General features: G+C 36.5%; 2 protein-coding genes across 5 annotated transcripts in view; one reads left to right on the plus strand and one right to left on the minus strand.

Annotated features, from left to right (window-relative positions):
* Positions 1-19916, plus strand: part of LOC137400023 (N-alpha-acetyltransferase 40-like) — a 44830-nt gene that overhangs the window by 17807 nt on the left and 7107 nt on the right. For all 4 annotated transcript variants that reach the window (XM_068086326.1, XM_068086323.1, XM_068086322.1 and 1 more), the window contains exons 3-6: positions 14040-14090; positions 14560-14666; positions 19187-19282; positions 19494-19640. In XM_068086326.1, the coding sequence (XP_067942427.1) occupies positions 14040-14090; positions 14560-14666; positions 19187-19282; positions 19494-19640 (401 nt within the window). The remainder of the gene's footprint in view (positions 1-14039; positions 14091-14559; positions 14667-19186; positions 19283-19493; positions 19641-19916) is intronic.
* On the minus strand, positions 823-9903 carry LOC137400100 (uncharacterized). The gene is made up of 3 exons (XM_068086408.1): positions 9734-9903; positions 9118-9453; positions 823-1365 (listed from the first exon to the last, which is right to left on the minus strand). Exons 1-3 carry the CDS (start codon positions 9768-9770, stop codon positions 1175-1177), a joined length of 564 nt encoding a protein of 187 aa, XP_067942509.1. The 5' UTR covers positions 9771-9903; the 3' UTR covers positions 823-1174.

Below are 19916 nucleotides of genomic sequence, written 5' to 3' on the forward strand. Positions count from 1 at the left end.
GCATTATGGGATGAGAAGCACTAGCTTTTCTGTTGCATTATGGGATGAGAAGCACTAGCTTTTCTGTTGCATTATGGGATGAGAAGCACTAGCTTTTCTGTTGCATTATGGGATAAGAAGCACTAGCTTTTCTGTTGCATTATGGGATAAGAAGCACTAGCTTTTCTGTTGCATTATGGGATAAGAAGCACTAGCTTTTCTGTTGCATTATGGGATAAGAAGCACTAGCTTTTCTGTTGCATTATGGGATAAGAAGCACTAGCTTTTCTGTTGCATTATGGGATGAGAAGCACTAGCTTTTCTGTTGCATTATGGGATGAGAAGCACTAGCTTTTCTGTTGCATTATGGGATGAGAAGCACTAGCTTTTCTGTTGCATTATGGGATAAGAAGCACTAGCTTTTCTGTTGCATTATGGGATAAGAAGCACTAGCTTTTCTGTTGCATTATGGGATAAGAAGCACTAGCTTTTCTGTTGCATTATGGGATAAGAAGCACTAGCTTTTCTGTTGCATTATGGGATAAGAAGCACTAGCTTTTCTGTTGCATTATGGGATAAGAAGCACTAGCTTTTCTGTTGCATTATGGGATGAGAAGCACTAGCTTTTCTGTTGCATTATGGGATAAGAAGCACTAGCTTTTCTGTTGCATTATGGGATAAGAAGCACTAGCTTTTCTGTTGCATTATGGGATAAGAAGCACTAGCTTTTCTGTTGCATTATGGGATAAGAAGCACTAGCTTTTCTGTCTTGCGGCATGAATAACTTGGGGAACATTTCACTCTTTCTCATCAGGAAGTTTTCCACAAAAACTGCATCAATCATTAAAGATTAAATAATTGCCATTTTATTATTTTATGTTAGACTCGTCCATAGATACCAACTCCATGGCAACTGACACGATTAACACAACTAAAAGTGCAATGGAGTTTCTCTCCATTTTTTTCAACATTTAATTATTAAAAACTCTACTAGCTTCATGGAAATCGAGTACCAGTTATTATATATGTATATCGATAGAGATGTGTATGTCCATGTCTACGCATAGTTGAGACCTTTTTATACGATGTACTTAAATGCGTCGCGTAGTAATAGTACATTGATGAGGGTTTTAAAATATTGCTTTACAGAAATAGCGCTAATACGTAAACATAATATGAGTGGTTTATGCATCTGTTAGTTTGACATGCGTCTACTCTGGCTTCCACTGAACAACGAAAGATGCTTAGCAGGGGGTCCTGAGTCCAAGAGATCACTCCAACAGTAGACTAGGTAGAGGGTTAGGTATAGAGAGCATCCCGTGAAGGTGGCGAGGATGTTGAGAAAGTAGGCGAGGCGACTGTACCTCTTGGCAAGACCTTTTTTCCCTGCAACACAAATGGCGTGGTCTGTCATAGATGTTACTTACACATCTATTTCCTCTTGTACATCTATTTGCATTGTTTATTGAATGTGTATTATTCCATCTACATTCATTCTATAAACAAGTCAAAGCTTCCAATTCCATGCAAGGAATCCGCTGTCCTTGCATGGAATTGCTGTTTGTATCACAAAGTTAGTATTCAGATACAGTATATGGCTATTTAGTGTACTAAAATGAAACTATGGATATAGCCAAAATGCTTGACTTACACCCGCTAAAAACCCCAATATTGTTTGTATATACTGATCTTAGAAGGTTGCATCAATCATTTTAGTTAAACAGCCTAGAGAATGGCTCTTGATGACTTTAGATTCTCTACGGTTATCAATAAATATAAATTATCGTTGAATGGGATTTGTAGTCTGCATTATTTCGTCACGCACATATTCACAAACATGGAGTTGTCCTCCACCTGCCACTTTGAATGATATGAAACTGATATATGATATATATATATAATATATATATATTTATATATATGTAAATATATATATTATATATATAAACTTATATATATATAAGTTTTAAATCTTATGAGATTTTGTGTGACATGAGCACTTCCAGATTCCCTACATATAAACATACCTTTCGGTGACTAAGCATACACAATGAGCTATTATTCATGTAACCAAGATAGCTGAACTAAAAACAACTAAAAATAAATGTGGAGTTATTCTCTACATTCTGCTTTCAACAAAGTAATTAGTCTAGGATTCTAGAATTCGTTGTGAATGAATCCAGCAGTTTAGATTTTCCCTCGGACTTTTTTATTTTATTTTAGCTAACAAATATGAACTACTGAGGAAGACCTCATTGTTGCATGTTAGAGGCATACATTGTTTACTCTGTACCTAATGATAGTGTACTATTGTGTAACACGATCGTCGTCATCATCGTAATCAAGATGAGTAAATTTGAATTTGATTGGCATTGAAAGCGAACCCCTACAGCTATCCTCTACCCTCAGGCAGTCTAAAAGAGCCCAAAATCATACATTCTTCAATTTTAGATTTGACAGAGCAAGTTAGTTTGTTTCAAGTTGTTTCAATAATAGCACAATCTTCGCAAAAGTAAAAGAGTTTTGTTTGATAAAAGCAGTATTCCATAAACCATTAAAGTACACATAGCAGGTAATATGTAGCGTGTATCTGTGGTGCTGTCAAACCCGTGTTGTTAAAGCACCACAGATACACATACGGATTCCAATATGGTTTCAAACTATCTACTTCGATTGTTTTGGATTTCAAGTTGCATAGTTTTAAATTTGCTTGTTTTTTGTTTATTTACCTGCACTTAAGTCCAACAAATCTGTTGTTTCCAATACAATTAAAATAAAATTGGGTAAAATGTGAAAGCAACATGTATTTTATTTATTAGTGTGCGAAAGAGTCGTTTAGGGAGCAGGGAGCAGGGAGCAGGGAGCAGGGAGCAGGGAGCAGGGAGCGTGCAATCATAAATTATCAAAAAAGCTTTTACTTGTCATGCCAATTCTTTCCAATCAGTTAAGGATAAGTAGCATTAATGACTTGGATGGACACCAGATGTGATTTCCTCAAACCTCCCAACAGGATGCAGATGAACAAGCAGAGGCACGGTGATGTTAGCTCCCCCCCCTTAGAATATTCATAGCCATATACTCAGCCAACGTCCATATACAATTCTATGAATATTGCAAGTGTCTAGCTTTCAATAATTAGTAGAGCTACTAGCTAGCCATTCCATTGTCATCCATGGATGATAGACACGTAGTCCGCAGACCTATTAAGCATCAAGTGTAGTGACGATTTATAAATTTAGTTTAAATTGTTTGCTAAATATGAAAACACTGGCAGGTCACTGCAATGCACAGTGTCTCTATGAATGTACAGTATGTCGATGTTCGGGGGTTGACAAATGGAATTTGGTTGACCCATTTTTCTTTCTGGATGTATAGACAGCACGCTTTGAGTTATGCAACTCATGCTGGTTTACCGCAGTAACATCGCTACAGTTTGAAGTTAGAGAAACGATGTCCAAGTATTACAGTCAACTCTTATTGATCAGATATAGAACACTGACATTGCATGAGAAATATTAGACATATTTATGCAAATATCAGTTTTTCTATCAACTAAATTACTGAACTTTATGTGTCCTTGACATTAAAAGATGTTGACTTAAGCCTGGTTTCCATATGACAGTGCAATGATCGTGCGCGGCCCAGTGATCGTGCGCAATGCATTTCTTGGGCTGCGATGCAGTGTTTCCATAGCGGACGTAGAGGCCATGCTTGCATTGGACAGGGTGGGTAATTTCATTACTTTTTTGTACGGGAGACCGATTTCGGAAAAGAGCCCTCCGTTGCGACCTTGCGCTGTCATATGAAAATCAGGCTTTTTCGTACGGGAGGCCAATTTTTTCGGAAAACAGCCCTCCGTTTGAATTGTGGGATAGGTTGAAAAGATCGAGCGGTGTATTGTGGGATACATTATCGCGCGCACCCGTCGCAAGGATCCATTCTGTTGGATCCTTGCGATCAGCGTACGCACGTTGGGCGATCGTCGTACGATGACGTTTTCACAGCCGACCTACGCACGACGTCGTGCGCCTTGTTGCGCGCCTTGCGCTGTCATATGAAAACCAGGCTATAGAATCACTGACCCTCTGCATGGAGTTTTGCCTCGTACATGTAGATCTCTGTATTATCAGAAAACAAGAATATATGGACGCTTGTCAGTGAAGGCACTTTTCATGCTGAAACAGGGCATAAGCAGAGGGATTTCCTCACTATTGAGATTGATGAACATTCGTTTTCGCTAAGCGCTTAGGATAAGTAGTACTACATATTGCCTGAGTAAGATTCGCTGTCATATAAGTAGGAAAAAGTTTGGCGGTCGGATATTGGCAACTCTACTGGGTCTATATTCATTTGCAAGGCTGTTACAGAGACCTATCACTATGTTTCCATACTACGATTAATCCGCAAGTTTACGCCATCTGCGAGATGGAAATGACAAAAACCGAGTCATGCTACTCACAAGTTTTATCGAATGTTACATGCTTGCGAAGGATTCGCACGCACTCGCAAATGATGCACAAAAAAGTGCGGCGCAAGCTATTCCGTTTTCAACATTTTTCATACTTTAGTCGTTCTTATTTTGATTTGAGAAAGAAAGCATGCTGTTAAGTGAGACAGCAGTAGGCTACGCCACTATGACCTCTGGTGTAGATTCATAGAATTCCTCAGATTTGTTAACAGAGCACCGGCGTTAATCCACAACATGCGAATGTCCATGGAAACACTTATTGTACGCTAACTCAATGTGTGCACAACTCCACATCCATATAATCCATACAAAGGAAACAGTGATTGAGGACCTATTTCGCACTGTTCATATTCCCTGAAATTCAGTTCCTTTGTCAGTGATGTCAAAGCAATGCATTGTGTAAGTACTGAAAATCATGGGACTGTCATCATAATAGCCTTACATGTCGTTAATGGTGAGTTAGCCTTCCATTCATCGACTTTGAAAGTACCCTATAAAAGCAAGTCATTTTAGAAAGTCCAGTTACTGGTATGTATTTGCCTTTTGCTGGCAGATGTGTCATTTACTGCCATGTTGTTGGCCTTCTCTGCCACTAGTCTTACTCATAACCAAATAATAGTTAGAAGCTTATCTTGATTGGACACAATGATAAACATGTGTGTAAAAGAATCACTTGAAATTTGTGAAAATAACAAAAACATTTAATAAATGTATTCTAAAGCATTGATAGTAAATTCTAAAGCATTATATTCTATAAGCCCTGTGATGGGCAAATTCATCTCCAGAGGTCCCCCTTCCACGAAAAAATTACCAGTTGATGTTTTGCATTCACTTTTTTGGTCATGACTCAAAATCAGTTTTTCCGATCTTCATTAACTCCGAAAATTCCCCACAATTTGGTGCCAATAATCATTAGAATACATCAATATCAATAAGCTATTTCCTTGTTGTGGTTGCCATGGTTTTAATGACGAGTGTGTCTTAGAAGAGCGTTCATCCGAATCATCAGAACTACTCTGATTCGAATTCGCTAAGGTCTAAATTCGATCGATTGTCTTAAGATTCGCCCATGAATTGATTTACGACCTGATCTGAAGGATTTGAAACGTTTAGATGACCGACTAGAATGCTCTTCAGGAGCACCGCGCGGCGTACTAGCATCAGGGGCCACTATTTTTATGGCGCATAGAGTTAATTTGATCAACTCTAACGGTTGTCGTTTTTTCTCTCAAAATAATGAAAGTAACACGATTCAAGTAAGTTAGAGTTCTACCAGTCTTAAAGCAGTCTCTTGTTAAACTCGGTTTGATGCGGCGACGTATATGAAACCATTTTAAACATTGGTGAGGCCAAAGACATTAATGTTGCACTGTCATGGGAGAATGCAAAATACAGGGGTTTATTGCGATGCTGTCAAAGGGTTAATATGCTTAGAAATAGGGATTTGCTAATTACTGGTATCCATTACCAAGCAGCGAACACCATGAAGTTTATGATGAAAAAAATTTATTGACAGGGATATGCGGTGAGCAGTCATTATGGCCTATCGATATCTATAAAGTTGAAATTATTCTTTATCTAACACTCTCAAGAGCATGAGAAACACCATAGTTGTTACTCACTCGATCAGAAAATGAATCTAATGAAAGAATTTAGCATTCACCAAAAACCATCAGTGGTAGTGACCATGATGTACATGTGGTTCAATAACATCATATATCATTGATGATATAACATTGAAATATTTATGAAGATTTTGGGAAAAATCTTATAATGATTCTTCAACACGCAGGCGTATTCACTCGCTGTCAGCAAATCTTACTAGACTCGGCTATCGCACGCGATAGTGTACTCAACACTATTGTAATTATTTGGCTATTGTGAAGGGTTCATGATTGGAATACAAATACTATTCTCATGAGCACATTACCACTATTCATGTAGGGAATCCATCAGCACTTTTAATAGTCTTGTCTCCAAATAGCTTTAAAACACGGGCACACCGATCGTTGTGATAGGCGAAGGCGAGAAAAAAGAGAGAAAGGTATATTAAAAAAACACACCATTTCATTCATTTTTAAAAATGCTCTCAATTGAAAATATACATCAAATAACCTAAAAACCAAAAATTTTACCAATTAAAACACTCACCTTTACTAACAATATATACAACTTTCAAAAGACACTTTGTGGGCGGAAACAAGGGTTTAATGTAGACCTTTGAATATTGGGATTCGATATATAAGGGCTACAGGAGAATATTTACCAAATGCAAAGGCTGTTTGTGGCTAATCCAAGGACAAGGTCAGAGGTTCATTGCGTGAGCTTGTCTTGTAACCGTTATATATCGAATCCCAATGTTCAAATGTCTACATTAAATGCTCGTTTCCGCCCGCAAAGTGTCTTTTGAGAGTTGTATATTGTTAGTAAAGGTGAGCGTTTTAATTTATAAAATTATTGGTTTCTAGGTTATTTGATTTATATTTTCAAATGAGAGCATTTCTAAAAGTGAATGAGATGATGTGTTTTTGTAATATACCCTTCTCTCTTTATTTTCATCGTCGCCTATCGCAACGATCGGAGTACCAGTGCTTTAAAACTAGTTAATGGATGAATGATTATACATTTCCTATGTGAAAAAGTTAGATCTACACATGTTCACCTTTACATAGTTTTTGTAAAATCCTTTACATAGTTTTAACAAACAATAATTAGACATCAGTTATGAAGTTTTGGCGCAAAAATTCCTGTATCCTCTCTACCACATAAAGCAAGTTTTTTCGGTTTAATGAAATTATTTAAGCAAGGTCGAATTATTGGGGAGTAAAAGCTTAATTTGTGGTACCAAAGCCTGTCCGCATATACCGTAAAACCTCTAATTTAACACCAGTTATAGTCGAATGTCACCTCTATTTGACCGTCACTACGAGATAAGGGTTGAAAAATAGAGCACCACCCTCTATTTGACCGTCACTTTGACTATCTTTGATCTTTATCAACCCAAAATATCAAGTGATCTGTAGAAAAGCGTCCACAAAATCGTATTGATAATAGATCGTTTACATTAATAACAAACAATTCTTTCGTTGTCCAACTCCAGAGCTTTTCACATTTTTCTCGTTAACACTTTGAAAGCAACACCATAGAAATAATCAATAACGGTCTCAGGCGAATAGTAGTTCCTTGTTTAACGCAGTCTTGATACTTTGAAGTACATGTACCTAGATAAAAAATGGTTTAGATTTACGTTGGTAGATGAACTTTAAAAGCAACACCATAGAAATAATTCAAATCTGCCTCAGGCTAATAGTAGTTCCTTGTTTAACACGGTCTTAATACTTTGAAAAACATACGTATGAAAACGGTTTGCAAGTTTTAGGCCAAAAGTTACGTTTAGCAAGCAATCTTTTACGCTTTGAAGAGAGACACAGGCTATCATATTATCGCAGGTCAATTGCAAGCATTAGATATCAACTGGTAGATATACATGTATTTCTCAGTTTCTCAATGCATATTTATTACGAGATCTTTGACGAGTTGGAGGTATGTTAGCAGCTTTATTGCATCCAAAAGGTTAAATATCGCTCAACTGAAAAAAGAAAGCAAAATATGAGCAACATTCGCTTTGACCGTAATAGGGCTAAATTTATCTTCCGAAAATTCTGACGAACCATTTAAAAAATAGACCACCAGCCTCTATTTGAACGCCCACTCCAATTGAACGCCGCCTCCAATTGACCGCCACCATAGAGGAAGGGTTGGAAAATGGAGATAGTTTGCTTGCTTATACATCTGAGATGGGTTCTGTCCACAACAGCTTAAATGGCATTTATTGGGATAATTGTTGGCATTTATTGGGATAATTGTTGGCATTTATTGGGATAATTGTTGGCATTTATTGGGATAATTGTTGTAGACATGGTCGAACTTGAAGCACATTTCACTTCGGCGCTTTGCAGCTTGATTTATTTTCATTTTCATTTTGATCAACCAAAGTATGTTTATAATTTTTGCTTATAACCCAACATGCAGCTATATGTTTTACCGATAGTACAAAATAAAAATCAAACAATTAAGTACAACATTATATCATATGTAACTACCTGTAAAGGTTCATCCCTCCGGTTTTCAAAACCATAAGACATGATTCTGGTGTAACAGCTGTGAACATTTCAATACAAAATGACTCATTCAGGTAGAACCTTTCATCATGACACATTACTATTACACATGACATGCTAAAACTACTTTATACCACTTGACCAAGCTTATTAACAATAGCCTGCTTTATTTCTTTGGGCGACAAATACAGGAATTGAATAAAATTAATTAACTCAAACATATGAGTATCTGCATTCTAGATTGATGTAGGGAGGAGTATAGATGTTTGTCGCAAAAGGAACTAGTCCATGCTTCAAAGAAATATGGCTCATCCTCAGGACTCCGAGTACAAAATTAGAACATCAACAAAAGAAAATGATCTTTTTTTGAACTTAGCTTTGTTTAGCACCTACTATTTACAGTGAACGTGATAACATTATGTTTTAGCTTAGGACATCACTCCTAATAACACTGGAGACATCTAAGGGAGGATGCAGCACCACAAACTTATCCATTAGTCTATTAAAAAGCTTTTCATTTATACCTACTTAGTAGTATACCATCCCTACCATTGCTCTTGAATGAAGATGACTTCAGTGAGCAGACGAGTGCAATCAGTCCTATGACAACTCCACAGAACAGTGTGTTCATGACAGACCAGGGAATGTAGCTGTCTTCTCCACTTGGATATAAGATAGATTCCAACACTTCTATGTCCTCGCTCTTTTGGTTTTTGTCACTAAGTAGGCTGATTGGCAGGGCATCCTCTTTTGGTCTGTTTGCTAGATGATCTTCAGTGTCCATATAGGCTTGGCTGGTATCATATTCTCTTGCATTTGATTGCCCTGGCAATTCATTTGCGACCCTGCTTTGTATCTGAAATTCTTCATCCAAGCAGTCGTGGTCTATAAAGAATATTGTTTCAGCTTAGATAATGTGGAGTTCATGAGCTATTCGAGTGATCATGATCATACTGTTGTCATACAATGAGTCTTGACTTTATGTCTCGCAGTTAGAAGATGTATCATAAAGTTGGCTCCGAACAACTACACCCCCATAATCAAGGTTTCAAAGACAAGCCAGCTATAATGTGTTATTCCCCTATTCATTACTCTCCTGGAGCACATCAAGCATGCAAAGTATATTTGTACACTAGTAAGCTCTTCTTTCAACAAGTTTGCCTACCTGTAAGAACTTCATTTCGTTCAGCTCTGTCCCACATGATAAGGCAGGTGTCTGTCCAGGCGAGGATTGCTCTTTCATATGCCTCTCTGCTTTTTCCTCATACCAAACTTCGTGTTCAACTCAGGCGCCTCTCTTGCTATTACTTTCTGAGTTAACCCTGAATCAAGATATAAGCATCGCATGGTTGATTGCTCCCGCCCATCGCCTCTGTTGAGGGCTGAGCTTTTAGTGAGCTGCGTACACAGGTTATATATAGCTGGTGGATGTGGTAAAAGCAAATCGTTGTCAACCCTGTGATAGTCAAAAGGCCAGTTAACTAATTCAAATTATAACCCTGTTCCCTATCTACATAAAATATTATTGCTGGCTCATCTATATAATGCCAATGGCTGACTAGTTACTAGTGGTAGCGTTTATTATACCTGACTGAAACATAACTCGCCATTATCTGGTATTTTGCTATAAAGCTGTAAAATTCTGAGTAGACTAACGTTAAGTCATTGTTACTGACCTAGTGGCAATTAATAGCTGTTTCAAGTCAGGGTGAGCCATTTCCATTCGTGTTTAAATATTTTGTTTTGGTTGTACATGTTTAGTATTTTTAAACTAAAATTATGTTACATATTCGTTGACTGATTTCACCAATCAGTCATGCATGTAACATCGCTACTCTATGGTAAAAACAGATAAAGACCTGCTAGCATTCATTGTTTTTTCATAGTTTCATTAAAAGCCTTGACAACCATTTAAAGTTCTTTTGAATCAGCGTTGTGTTGTAAAGTTTTAATCGATAAAAAACTCATTTTTTGAGTTCGTTTGTCGACATTATGCTAAGAATTAGGGTTTATTACCTCATTCATTCTGATCCGAGTCTAGATTACTTCGATTTTACTATAACTTAACCGTTCTGCTAAGTGTTTGAAAAGCATCCATCGTGCATTCAGAGACTTGTTCACGTTTCGGATAGAGAAACATGTATTTTACATATCCAATTGGGAGATCTATAATGAATCATAGCTTGTATTAAGTGATCAACCAACATTTGTTGATATTATCTAATCATTCAAGGAGATATTGGCATAGGCCTACTACATTTACCCAAACTTGTACACAAGTGATTACGAACATTGGTTTTCATTATAAGGTTTACTTCGCCACAAGGTAGCCATTTGTAACCCAGGTTCTTTAATGTGTGAGAGTCCTGACTTTGATGTTGAATGGAAAGGAGAGCCATTAAGTGAAGGCCATTTCAAGAAATTAAAGTTTTGTTGAAAAACTGCGATTTAAAGTGATATTTAATACATGTATATGAAATGCCTGCAGGATGTTTTATATATACTGTTGTTAAATGGAGCATTCAGGTTGCCTTAAATACCGCATCTCAGGCGATCCATAAAATTAGTGAAATCCTATTTGGGTCACCGCGTATGAATAGAAGGAGTTGTCCGTTCAATGTTTTGGTTCACCTTGTTCCTCGAAGGCAGATAGGGTTGACCACCCTACATATTCATGTTTACATCAGATGACAGTCATATATATTTTATGCGATGGTTTATATATACATGTATATACACTTCAAATTAGTTTCTTGTCATTGCATCATCACTATGTCTTCATTGTGTGGATGATGTAGATTTCAAATTCTCCACACGTTCAGTTACTGTGTGATGTGTTTCAATGTGATGTGTTTCAATGTGATGTGTTTCAATGTGATGTGTTTCAATGTGATGTGTTTCAATGTGATGTGTTTCAATGTGATGTGTTTCAATGTGATGTGTTTCAATGTGATGTGTTTCAATGTGATGTGTTTCAATGTGATGTGTTTCAATGTGATGGGTTTCAATGTGATGTGTTTCAATGTGATGTGTTTCAATGTGATGTGTTTCAATGTGATGTGTTTCAATGTGATGTGTTTCAATGTGATGTGTTTCAATGTGATGTGTTTCAATGTGATGTGTCTCAATGTGATGTGTTTCAATGTGATGTGTCTCAATGTGATGTGTTTCAATGTGATGTGTTTCAATGTGATGTGTTTTAATGGACATTTACAAGTTTTAAATTGGTACGGGCACTTTGTTAAAAAATCTAAGGATTTCTATGCCAGAGGTCATGGGAAGGGATGCAATAGCAGTAGGTATAGAGAACAGTCAACCATACAGTAGATATAGAGAATACTCATACATACAGAAGATATAAAGAGCACTCAAACATACAGTAGATATATAGAGAACACTCAAACATACAGTAGATATATAGAGAACACTCAAACATACAGTAGATGTATAGAGAACACTTAAACATACAGTAGATATAGAGAACACTCAAACATACAGTAGATATAGAGAACACTCAAACATACAGAAGATATAGAGAACACTCAAACATACAGTAGATATAAAAAACACTTACACATACAGTAGGTATAGAGAACACTCAAACATACAGTAAATATAAAGAACACTCAAACATACAGTAGATATAGAAAACACTCAAACATACAGTAGATATAGAAAACACTCAAACATACAGTAGGTATAGAGAACACTCAAACATATAGTTGATATAGAGAATACTCAAACATACAGAAGATATAGAGAACAGTCAAACATACAGTAAATATAGAAAACACTCAAACATACAGTAGATATAGAAAACACTCAAACATACATGTACAGTAAATATATAACCTACCTTGATTGATTTAATGGGTGGAAGACTGATAGTCTCTCAGAGTGACTGGGATGACACTCAAATAATAATACTACAGTTATGCTGGCATGAGAACCTGTCTGAATACCCTGAATTTAAAGTTATTATAATTGCTCCAGTTGACTTTCCTATACAAGCAAAGACCAAACATAAAAGCAAGCATAATATTCTTCAATTGTGAAAAATAATTTGCCGAGCAAGTAGTGATGGAACCATGCAGTTTCTTTCTGCTTTTTTGTATTTAGTCGAGTTAGGGTGTTGAAAAAGTATCGAATTCCCTCTCAATAAAAGTTTTACGAAATGTGTCAACAATCTGTTGTGGAGATATTTGCTGTTGCTGCACACAGTCGCTACTAAACGATGCGTCAATTTGTCTAATATGTTCGGGACTGTTCAAACTGAATTAGGAATGACGGAAGTGTGGAAAATGTTTACAATGGAGTAGCTTGCGCTGCATTATTTTTGCGCATCATCCTCAAGCGTCATCTCCATCTTTTACAAGCTTGAAACATTCTTTACAATTTTGTGAGCAACAAAACCCGCTTGATTTGTGGATTTTGCCTCCATCTTGTGGATGATGCAAACTTGTGGTTTAACCGCGTCATTCAAACATAGTGTATGTTAGCCCTGTGTACACCAGGTCTTAGTTGGGAAGTAAACTGAGCAGTGGTACATTGAGTGCGTTGTCCTTGCAGTTGTGAGCTTTGCATTCTATTAATAGTGGAAAGCTTTCTAAAATACAAGTAGTTTTCACAATCAGTTGATACAAACTCTTCTATCTCACGGTTGTTATTATTGTAGTTTATTAACTCTCTTCCTACCCAATTAATCCTTTTACTGAGACATAATTCAATACTTGTTAGAACCTAATTGACAAAGGCACATAATTATGTTGTCATAACTTTTGAACCATGAGATCTATTTTAATACTAAATTAATCAGCATAAAATTTTGCGTCAGTTTATCCCACACAGAAGGCTACAAATTTGTTGCAGAATGAGCTCAAACACTTTCGGTAGCTTCCTCTACAGCTTGAGCATGTTCTTTGTTAGAAGTGTTATCACTGTAACTATAGCTTAAGACAATATTATTAAATTAGCTAAAAATACAATAATCGCCATCAATAGTGCTATTACTCAATAGATAATACTCAGAAGTCCATTGATCTACAATTAGTGAAGCCGTGGTAGCTGTAATGCGTCTGACATAGCTGGTCATCGCAAGGAAGTTGCGATAAAAAAGAACTTTTTTGTTAAGCGAAACTCAGCTCAGAATAGGTTGTAAAAACGTTTCCTATTGGCTCAACGCAGCTAAAGATTTTTTCTTTCGTTTATTTACAGGCGGGATAGGCTAAAAACTATAATTAATTACTCACGAGTCAAAGACAATTTGTCCGAAGCCTACTAAAGCCTCCCCGTGCTGCTCTTAGCCATAAACCAAACGCTGTGCCGAGCCATATCACGCGGCTCCTAGTGTACCATGATTTAAAAGTTACAACAAAACATTCTGAGACAACTGCTTTTCGTTAAAAAACTTGTGGTTTGCTTACACATAAATATCTATTGTGTTTACTTAACTGGCACCGCTTCTGTTTCAGAAAGGTAAGAAGAATGACAAGCATAAGGCAAGAAGAGACCAAAGGCGAGAGGTGCGTTCATACTCTGTTTACTCAGTATTTATTTTATTTTTACTGCAGTAAGTAGACAAGCTGTTGAGTTTGGGTATTTATCTGCCCACCTCATGTTAATTGACATACAATGGCATATAGCTCTCTGGTTTTGTTTTATTAATGGTTGATGTGTTCTTATTCACCTTTAACATGTAGGTAGTAGTGATTTTACTTGACACGTTATATCACTATGCGCTAAAGATAAGTCTGTTCAGTGTTTCAAAATAAGAGCATATTTCCTTAAAGAATTTATATTTGCTCACTATTGACTAAAGTTTTAATAGCTATAGTTGGACATACCTAAGGACAGACAGACGACAAACTTAGAGATTTATATATACATGTATATACAGGTTAGCTCACTACTCATTGTTAGTCACTCCATCGGTTAGTAGACATGGGTTCTGTTGCATGGAAAGTCGGTGATTAGCTGTTTGTCACCTTGTAGGAAGCTAAGAAGATTGCTGAGCAGCAGGCCATTGTTAATGCTGCCAATGCAATAGCCAATCCACTCGCTCTTTTGGCTCCCATGTTCCGGAAGTACGACCGCAATAGGTTTGTGTCATTGAGTCACGCATCGCTATACTCCTCTCTGTACGTTTGTTTCTAGGTGATTTACTTGTGATGTCATCAGCAAGGTCTCGCTCTCACAGGCGATAGATAAACTTGTTTAGGATGGCCAGCAACAAGCTAAACATATCATTTGATAAGCTCTATAAGCTATTTTTAGGTCGCTACAGACAAGGTAGTGCTCAGGTACAGACAACTCTCATATGTTGGGACTAATTCAGACTGCGCCATGTCTGGACATTGAAAGATTCCAGACATTAAAAATTGATTACTGTGCATTAAACAGCCTATATTGTCTCAAACACATACTTCTAGACTACAATAGTGTACAAGATGCATGTACAGTGTATATATGAGAGAGTAAAATATGGTTATACCTGTAATAGGGTATAGTACACCAGTATACCAGAAAATTACGGTACAACTCTGGTGGGAAATACATGCTTCGCTTGCGTCGTCTGTCACGAGAACCACCTATAAGTCAAATCTGTCATTCTTCAGACAGCCATGGCCGTATCGGACAATTGTCCAGACCCTAGACATTGTCCAGACAATCGAAAATTCGAGCAAGTCCGAAGAAGCGGAGCCAACTATACCAGCTACATTGCATTTAGAGTTGAAAGGTTTTGTAAATATTCGGATCAGTGATCCTTTTGTTAGGATGTCCCAGGTAGGGAGGTTGACATAGCGCGTTGTCGATGGATTATATCTAGAGTTTAGTTAATATAAGCCTTATGAAAACTCACAATCGCCTTAATAAACTAGAATTACCTTCTCATGTTTTCTTTCATGGCCAAAGACATTAAGAGGGTTTTTCAATCACAAATATGGTCAAACTTACTAGCTAGGACATAATTTGTAACAAAAAGTGATATGTAGCCTTGGTGTTTTGAACTGGAATCATGATAATAAAGTTAAGTGAATTTTATTTACTACCATATGAAACTCGTCATAGTAAAACCTGGAGTGCAATGCTGGTATGGCTTTTACATTAACAATGCAAATGTTTAGAAATTACTGTTTTTTGCATCTGATTTCTGAAAACATTCAACTCGGGTATTATCTACATTTGCTATGTTTAAGGCTAATCAGAGCGCAGGAAACAGTAAGCCTTGTCATTTACATCGTTACTATTCAATATGGTGGCTCACCAAGATTTTTTCTGTGTGATACATAAAGTTTTGAATAATTTCTTTTGCTAAAATAATGTAAACAGTTCCAATTTGGATTTTATTGGTGGCTTGAGGTGCTTTTGGACTTGTTGTGCCTAGTAAGTACACTATTAGGAAGGCCTATGCATGTGTGGTTCATATTCACATCTCATACTCTTCACAAATGTAGAGGATTTCCTGCAGTTTATGGTATGATTGAGGTACACATGTGTATGCGGTAACATTGTCAAGTAGGGTTTGCGGGAAGTCGATAAGCGCATGTCTGACAATACAGCATTAAAAGCCTAGCCCAAGATCTTTATAAATCAGTAATGGTTATAAGTCATGATAATCAAATGGTAGGCAGAAGGAATTCGCTAGCACCTTCAGTTTTTAGGAGTAATTTGAATGCAGTTATAGCTGGGAAATCTACTAATGCTGTGTTTTATAAGCCTATCGAGCATTATCGTGAAATCGCCAAAAGTCTGTTAACCATCGGTATGGTTGAGAGCTGTGGAGTCCATGAATCCTCAGGTTAGTACAGGTATACATTTGACTTTTGTTTGTAGAAAATGCTTTGAATGCTTGATTATATTTCCATGCCATAGAGCTGACTTGAATTGTGTAGGCCTACTCAGTTTTTTATATTAAGTTTGGGGAGTTTGAAAATTTATCATTTGATGGAAATACTGTAAAATACTTGAGATAGATTTTATTCTTTACATGCTTTCTAATCTATTTAGTTGTAATAACAAAATGAACTGCAATAAGTTGAAAGATTTAACTTTATTGACATAATAAACTACCAGCATGAAACCTGACTTTTTGCCAGTACCATCCGTTACAAATATCTAGTATTTTATAACTTTACTGATGACATTACTGCATGAAGTCTGTACAATGTAACTTCATAAACATTGAGGGAATGATGAGCAGCATCATGAATAACAACTGATAGCTGGCAGTGATAAACATGTTTCACATTCTCATTACAAAGCCTAGTGCATTGTGTAATTCTGTGGTTATATAATAATATTAGTTCTATTATGTTTTCAGGGTGTAGAATAACAAAGTAAGGGAGTGCTATCTCATGTCTCACTCCTACAGCCTAAAGCCTGGTTGTACTACAATGTATATCGCAGTATGTCGGCGGTGTCGTTTCGGCGTTCATCGTCGACTATGTACACCGGGGATAGCATCGACGAAGTAATGTGGATATGTCGGAGAAGTTTGCAGCTGTCAAACTTTCCCAATATTTCGCCGAGCATCGACGACAACTTGTACAATGTGAACCATTTCGGCGATAGTAATTTGTGCATAGTGTGATTGCTTTATTTCCGTTTATGATAGTTGCTGCAGGACTAGTATTTGATTCGAGCACACGAAATCAAGGATGTTACTTCGCGAAAAAAGAAAAAGGAGAACACTATGTCACGGAGTATTTGCTGATGCAAACTTGGATGGTTTTGTGATAGTGTTAACATGGTTATCATCGACGATCACCAAAGTATCGTGGTATCAATGCTGAGATACAGCGATAGAATGTGAACCAGCCTTTAGCGTCACTGTCTCATGACTTGACAAGATGATGGTGTCTATACAACTGGACTCGCATTTTAGAAGAGGATAGGCTCAGACAAAGTCCGTCTAAATCATGCTCTTCACGCAGACCATGATAAAAGTGCTTGTCCTCTTTTATTTTATCGCTTTTGTTTATTTATATCCATTTAAAGGTGGTTGTTTGATGGAGAATTGGTTTTTCTGTGCTTTAAAATTTCACTGTAATCACAAATGTTGAATTTGAGGCTTAGAAACTGTTTTGATAGGTAAACCCAAAATACTAACATCTACTAACATAACACATGTTAACATAACATATACGGCCATAAAGCTTAAATGCTTCTGAGATTTCACTAATCACATATTTTAAACAGTCTTTTCCGCAGCAGCTGTAGTTTTGGGGCTATAGTTCAAGGATATATTTGTAGTCCGCTTTGCAAACTTATTTTACAGTGCAGAAAAAAGTGTCATATATATGAGATTCTCGAATTATGATCATAATGCTAATCTTGTTTTTGCAAACTTCTGTAATTAGCATTTTTAATATTTTATAATAGAAGAAAATTCTCGATTTTTTATTATATCTTGATTGCGTTTTCAGATAAGCAATAATCATAACCAATAATCATGGCAAAAGCATGTAATAGTGACTGTTGTTTGTTAAGTACTATAATCTTTAGCATATTTAGTGCCGAAGATGTTCCATCGTGTCTCGCAAATATTTGCCATACTTGTGTGACTGATCCCATGTAGTGTAATTTGTGTTTTTTTATTTATTGTATTTTGGTTTACTCTCTTTTACATTACTTCTTGTACTTGAGTGCTTTTGGGTCTCATTCTATTTGTATAGATTTAAATTTTAGTTGTTTTAAATACAAATACTCTGATAATATCTGGGTTTTTTATTGCCAAAAGCCTGATGTTAGTAATAGAGGCTTTATTCAAACATTATTTTACTTTTGCAGTCATATTTTTTCAGCCCATGATCAATATTTGCTGAGTTACAAGCAGCAGCACGCATAGATTTTGACCTTGATTAAACTTTTCATTGATAGTCATGGTTGTTTCAATTATATTATGATGATAAATTTTGTTAGTGACCAAGTTCAATTTCTGTTGATCGTTGTGCTACCAAGGTTCTATCAGTAGATAGAATAGCATAGACGCCTGAATTGAAAATGTGGATGTAGACTAAACAAACCAAAACAAACCACAGCAAGCTAAGCTTACCAAAATCCTTTCAAACATAGAATTAGTATTCGTAATATGTAGCCCTTTTTGTCTTGGATGCATAACTTTACAAAATAATGTTTTCTAGGTGTAATGATGTTTAGAGTAAATGTTTTATCGAATTTCATTTTCTTTTTAATGTCTTTTTGATCTTCAATTTTCTGTTATTAATGAATGTTCATTTTTTGTGATTGTAGAGCCAGGACTTTTAATGCTGGGTTTTTCATGCTGGTACCTAGTCAATAGTATACAAATACTTGCAGGTGTTGTAGAATGGATTGATAGATTTTTTATATTAGATTTTGGCAGTTTTATGCTTTGTCAAATATAGGGGCATTTTTGACTCCAGTGAATTTGCACAATGAAGACCTTCAAACTCCAAAGTTTCGAAAACAAATTAGAGAAATGAATTTCCTCTCATTGTTTTATTTTCATGCATTCCATTTGTAGTATCATCAAGTTTGGTGTAGCAAATCTTGTGTACTAGAGAGGCATTATATAATACTGAAAAGTATTTAATATAGTCAGTGTCATCTGTAGTGTAAATTGATTCTGTATTTACAGTCTCCAAGTGGAGTTTGAGTGCGACTTTGCAAAAAACTGGACATCAGAAATACAAGAGTGGGGTTTTGGCATCACCAAACGGAACATGAAAGACCTGTACGTTACTAGTTACTTACTTTTTATAGCCTCTCTGAGGTTGTATTGCTGTTTATTCTCTTGCCATTCTGACTAGAAGTTGAGCTGTTATCAGAAGCCTATTTAGGTCGAAACCTTAAATATTCTCTTGAGCAATTTACGTCCACTTGAGTTTCTAACCGTTTACTGAGACTTTCCCAATGTAGTTGCTCCTTCTGACGCTTGTGTGCAGATATGGCAAGGAGTGGAAAGACAAGGAAAAGCAAGAGGAGATGTTGGAAGATACAGCTCAATATCTTATAGCCAAACAGGAAGGCAGTCCTGTTGCCTTCTGTCACTTTAGGTTTGACATGGACTATGACCTCGCTGTCCTTTATTGGTAAGATACTGTTACTTTTCTGTGCACAACATTTTTGCATGCTGCATTGTATTCATTTGATGTATATGTGTGCTACACTTCGATGCCATAAAATTTGAGATAAAATTAATCAATTTTTTTTCAAAATGACAACGTTTAGAACCACTAGCTATTGCGGGAGGGGGGTGAGAGGGTAAGGAGGCTATAGTGTGTCGCAAACTCTCATTTGCGCTCTTAATATATCTCATAAAATCTCTCAACTATTATTTGTACAGATGAGCATGATGCAACAAAAGC

This window comes from Watersipora subatra, chromosome 7 (assembly GCF_963576615.1).
Source record: "Watersipora subatra chromosome 7, tzWatSuba1.1, whole genome shotgun sequence".
Taxonomy (NCBI): domain Eukaryota; kingdom Metazoa; phylum Bryozoa; class Gymnolaemata; order Cheilostomatida; family Watersiporidae; genus Watersipora; species Watersipora subatra.

Excerpts from the sequence above, each read along its gene's own strand:
- LOC137400100 (XM_068086408.1), bottom strand. The coding sequence starts at position 9,770 with ATGTGGGACAGAGCTGAACGAAATGAAGTTCTTACAG. Across the intron at positions 9,454-9,733 it reads ACGAAATGAAGTTCTTACAG|ACCACGACTGCTTGGATGAA; the intron begins GTAGGCAAACTT and ends TATTCTTTATAG. Across the intron at positions 1,366-9,117 it reads ATCTTCATTCAAGAGCAATG|GGAAAAAAGGTCTTGCCAAG; the intron begins GTAGGGATGGTA and ends TTTGTGTTGCAG.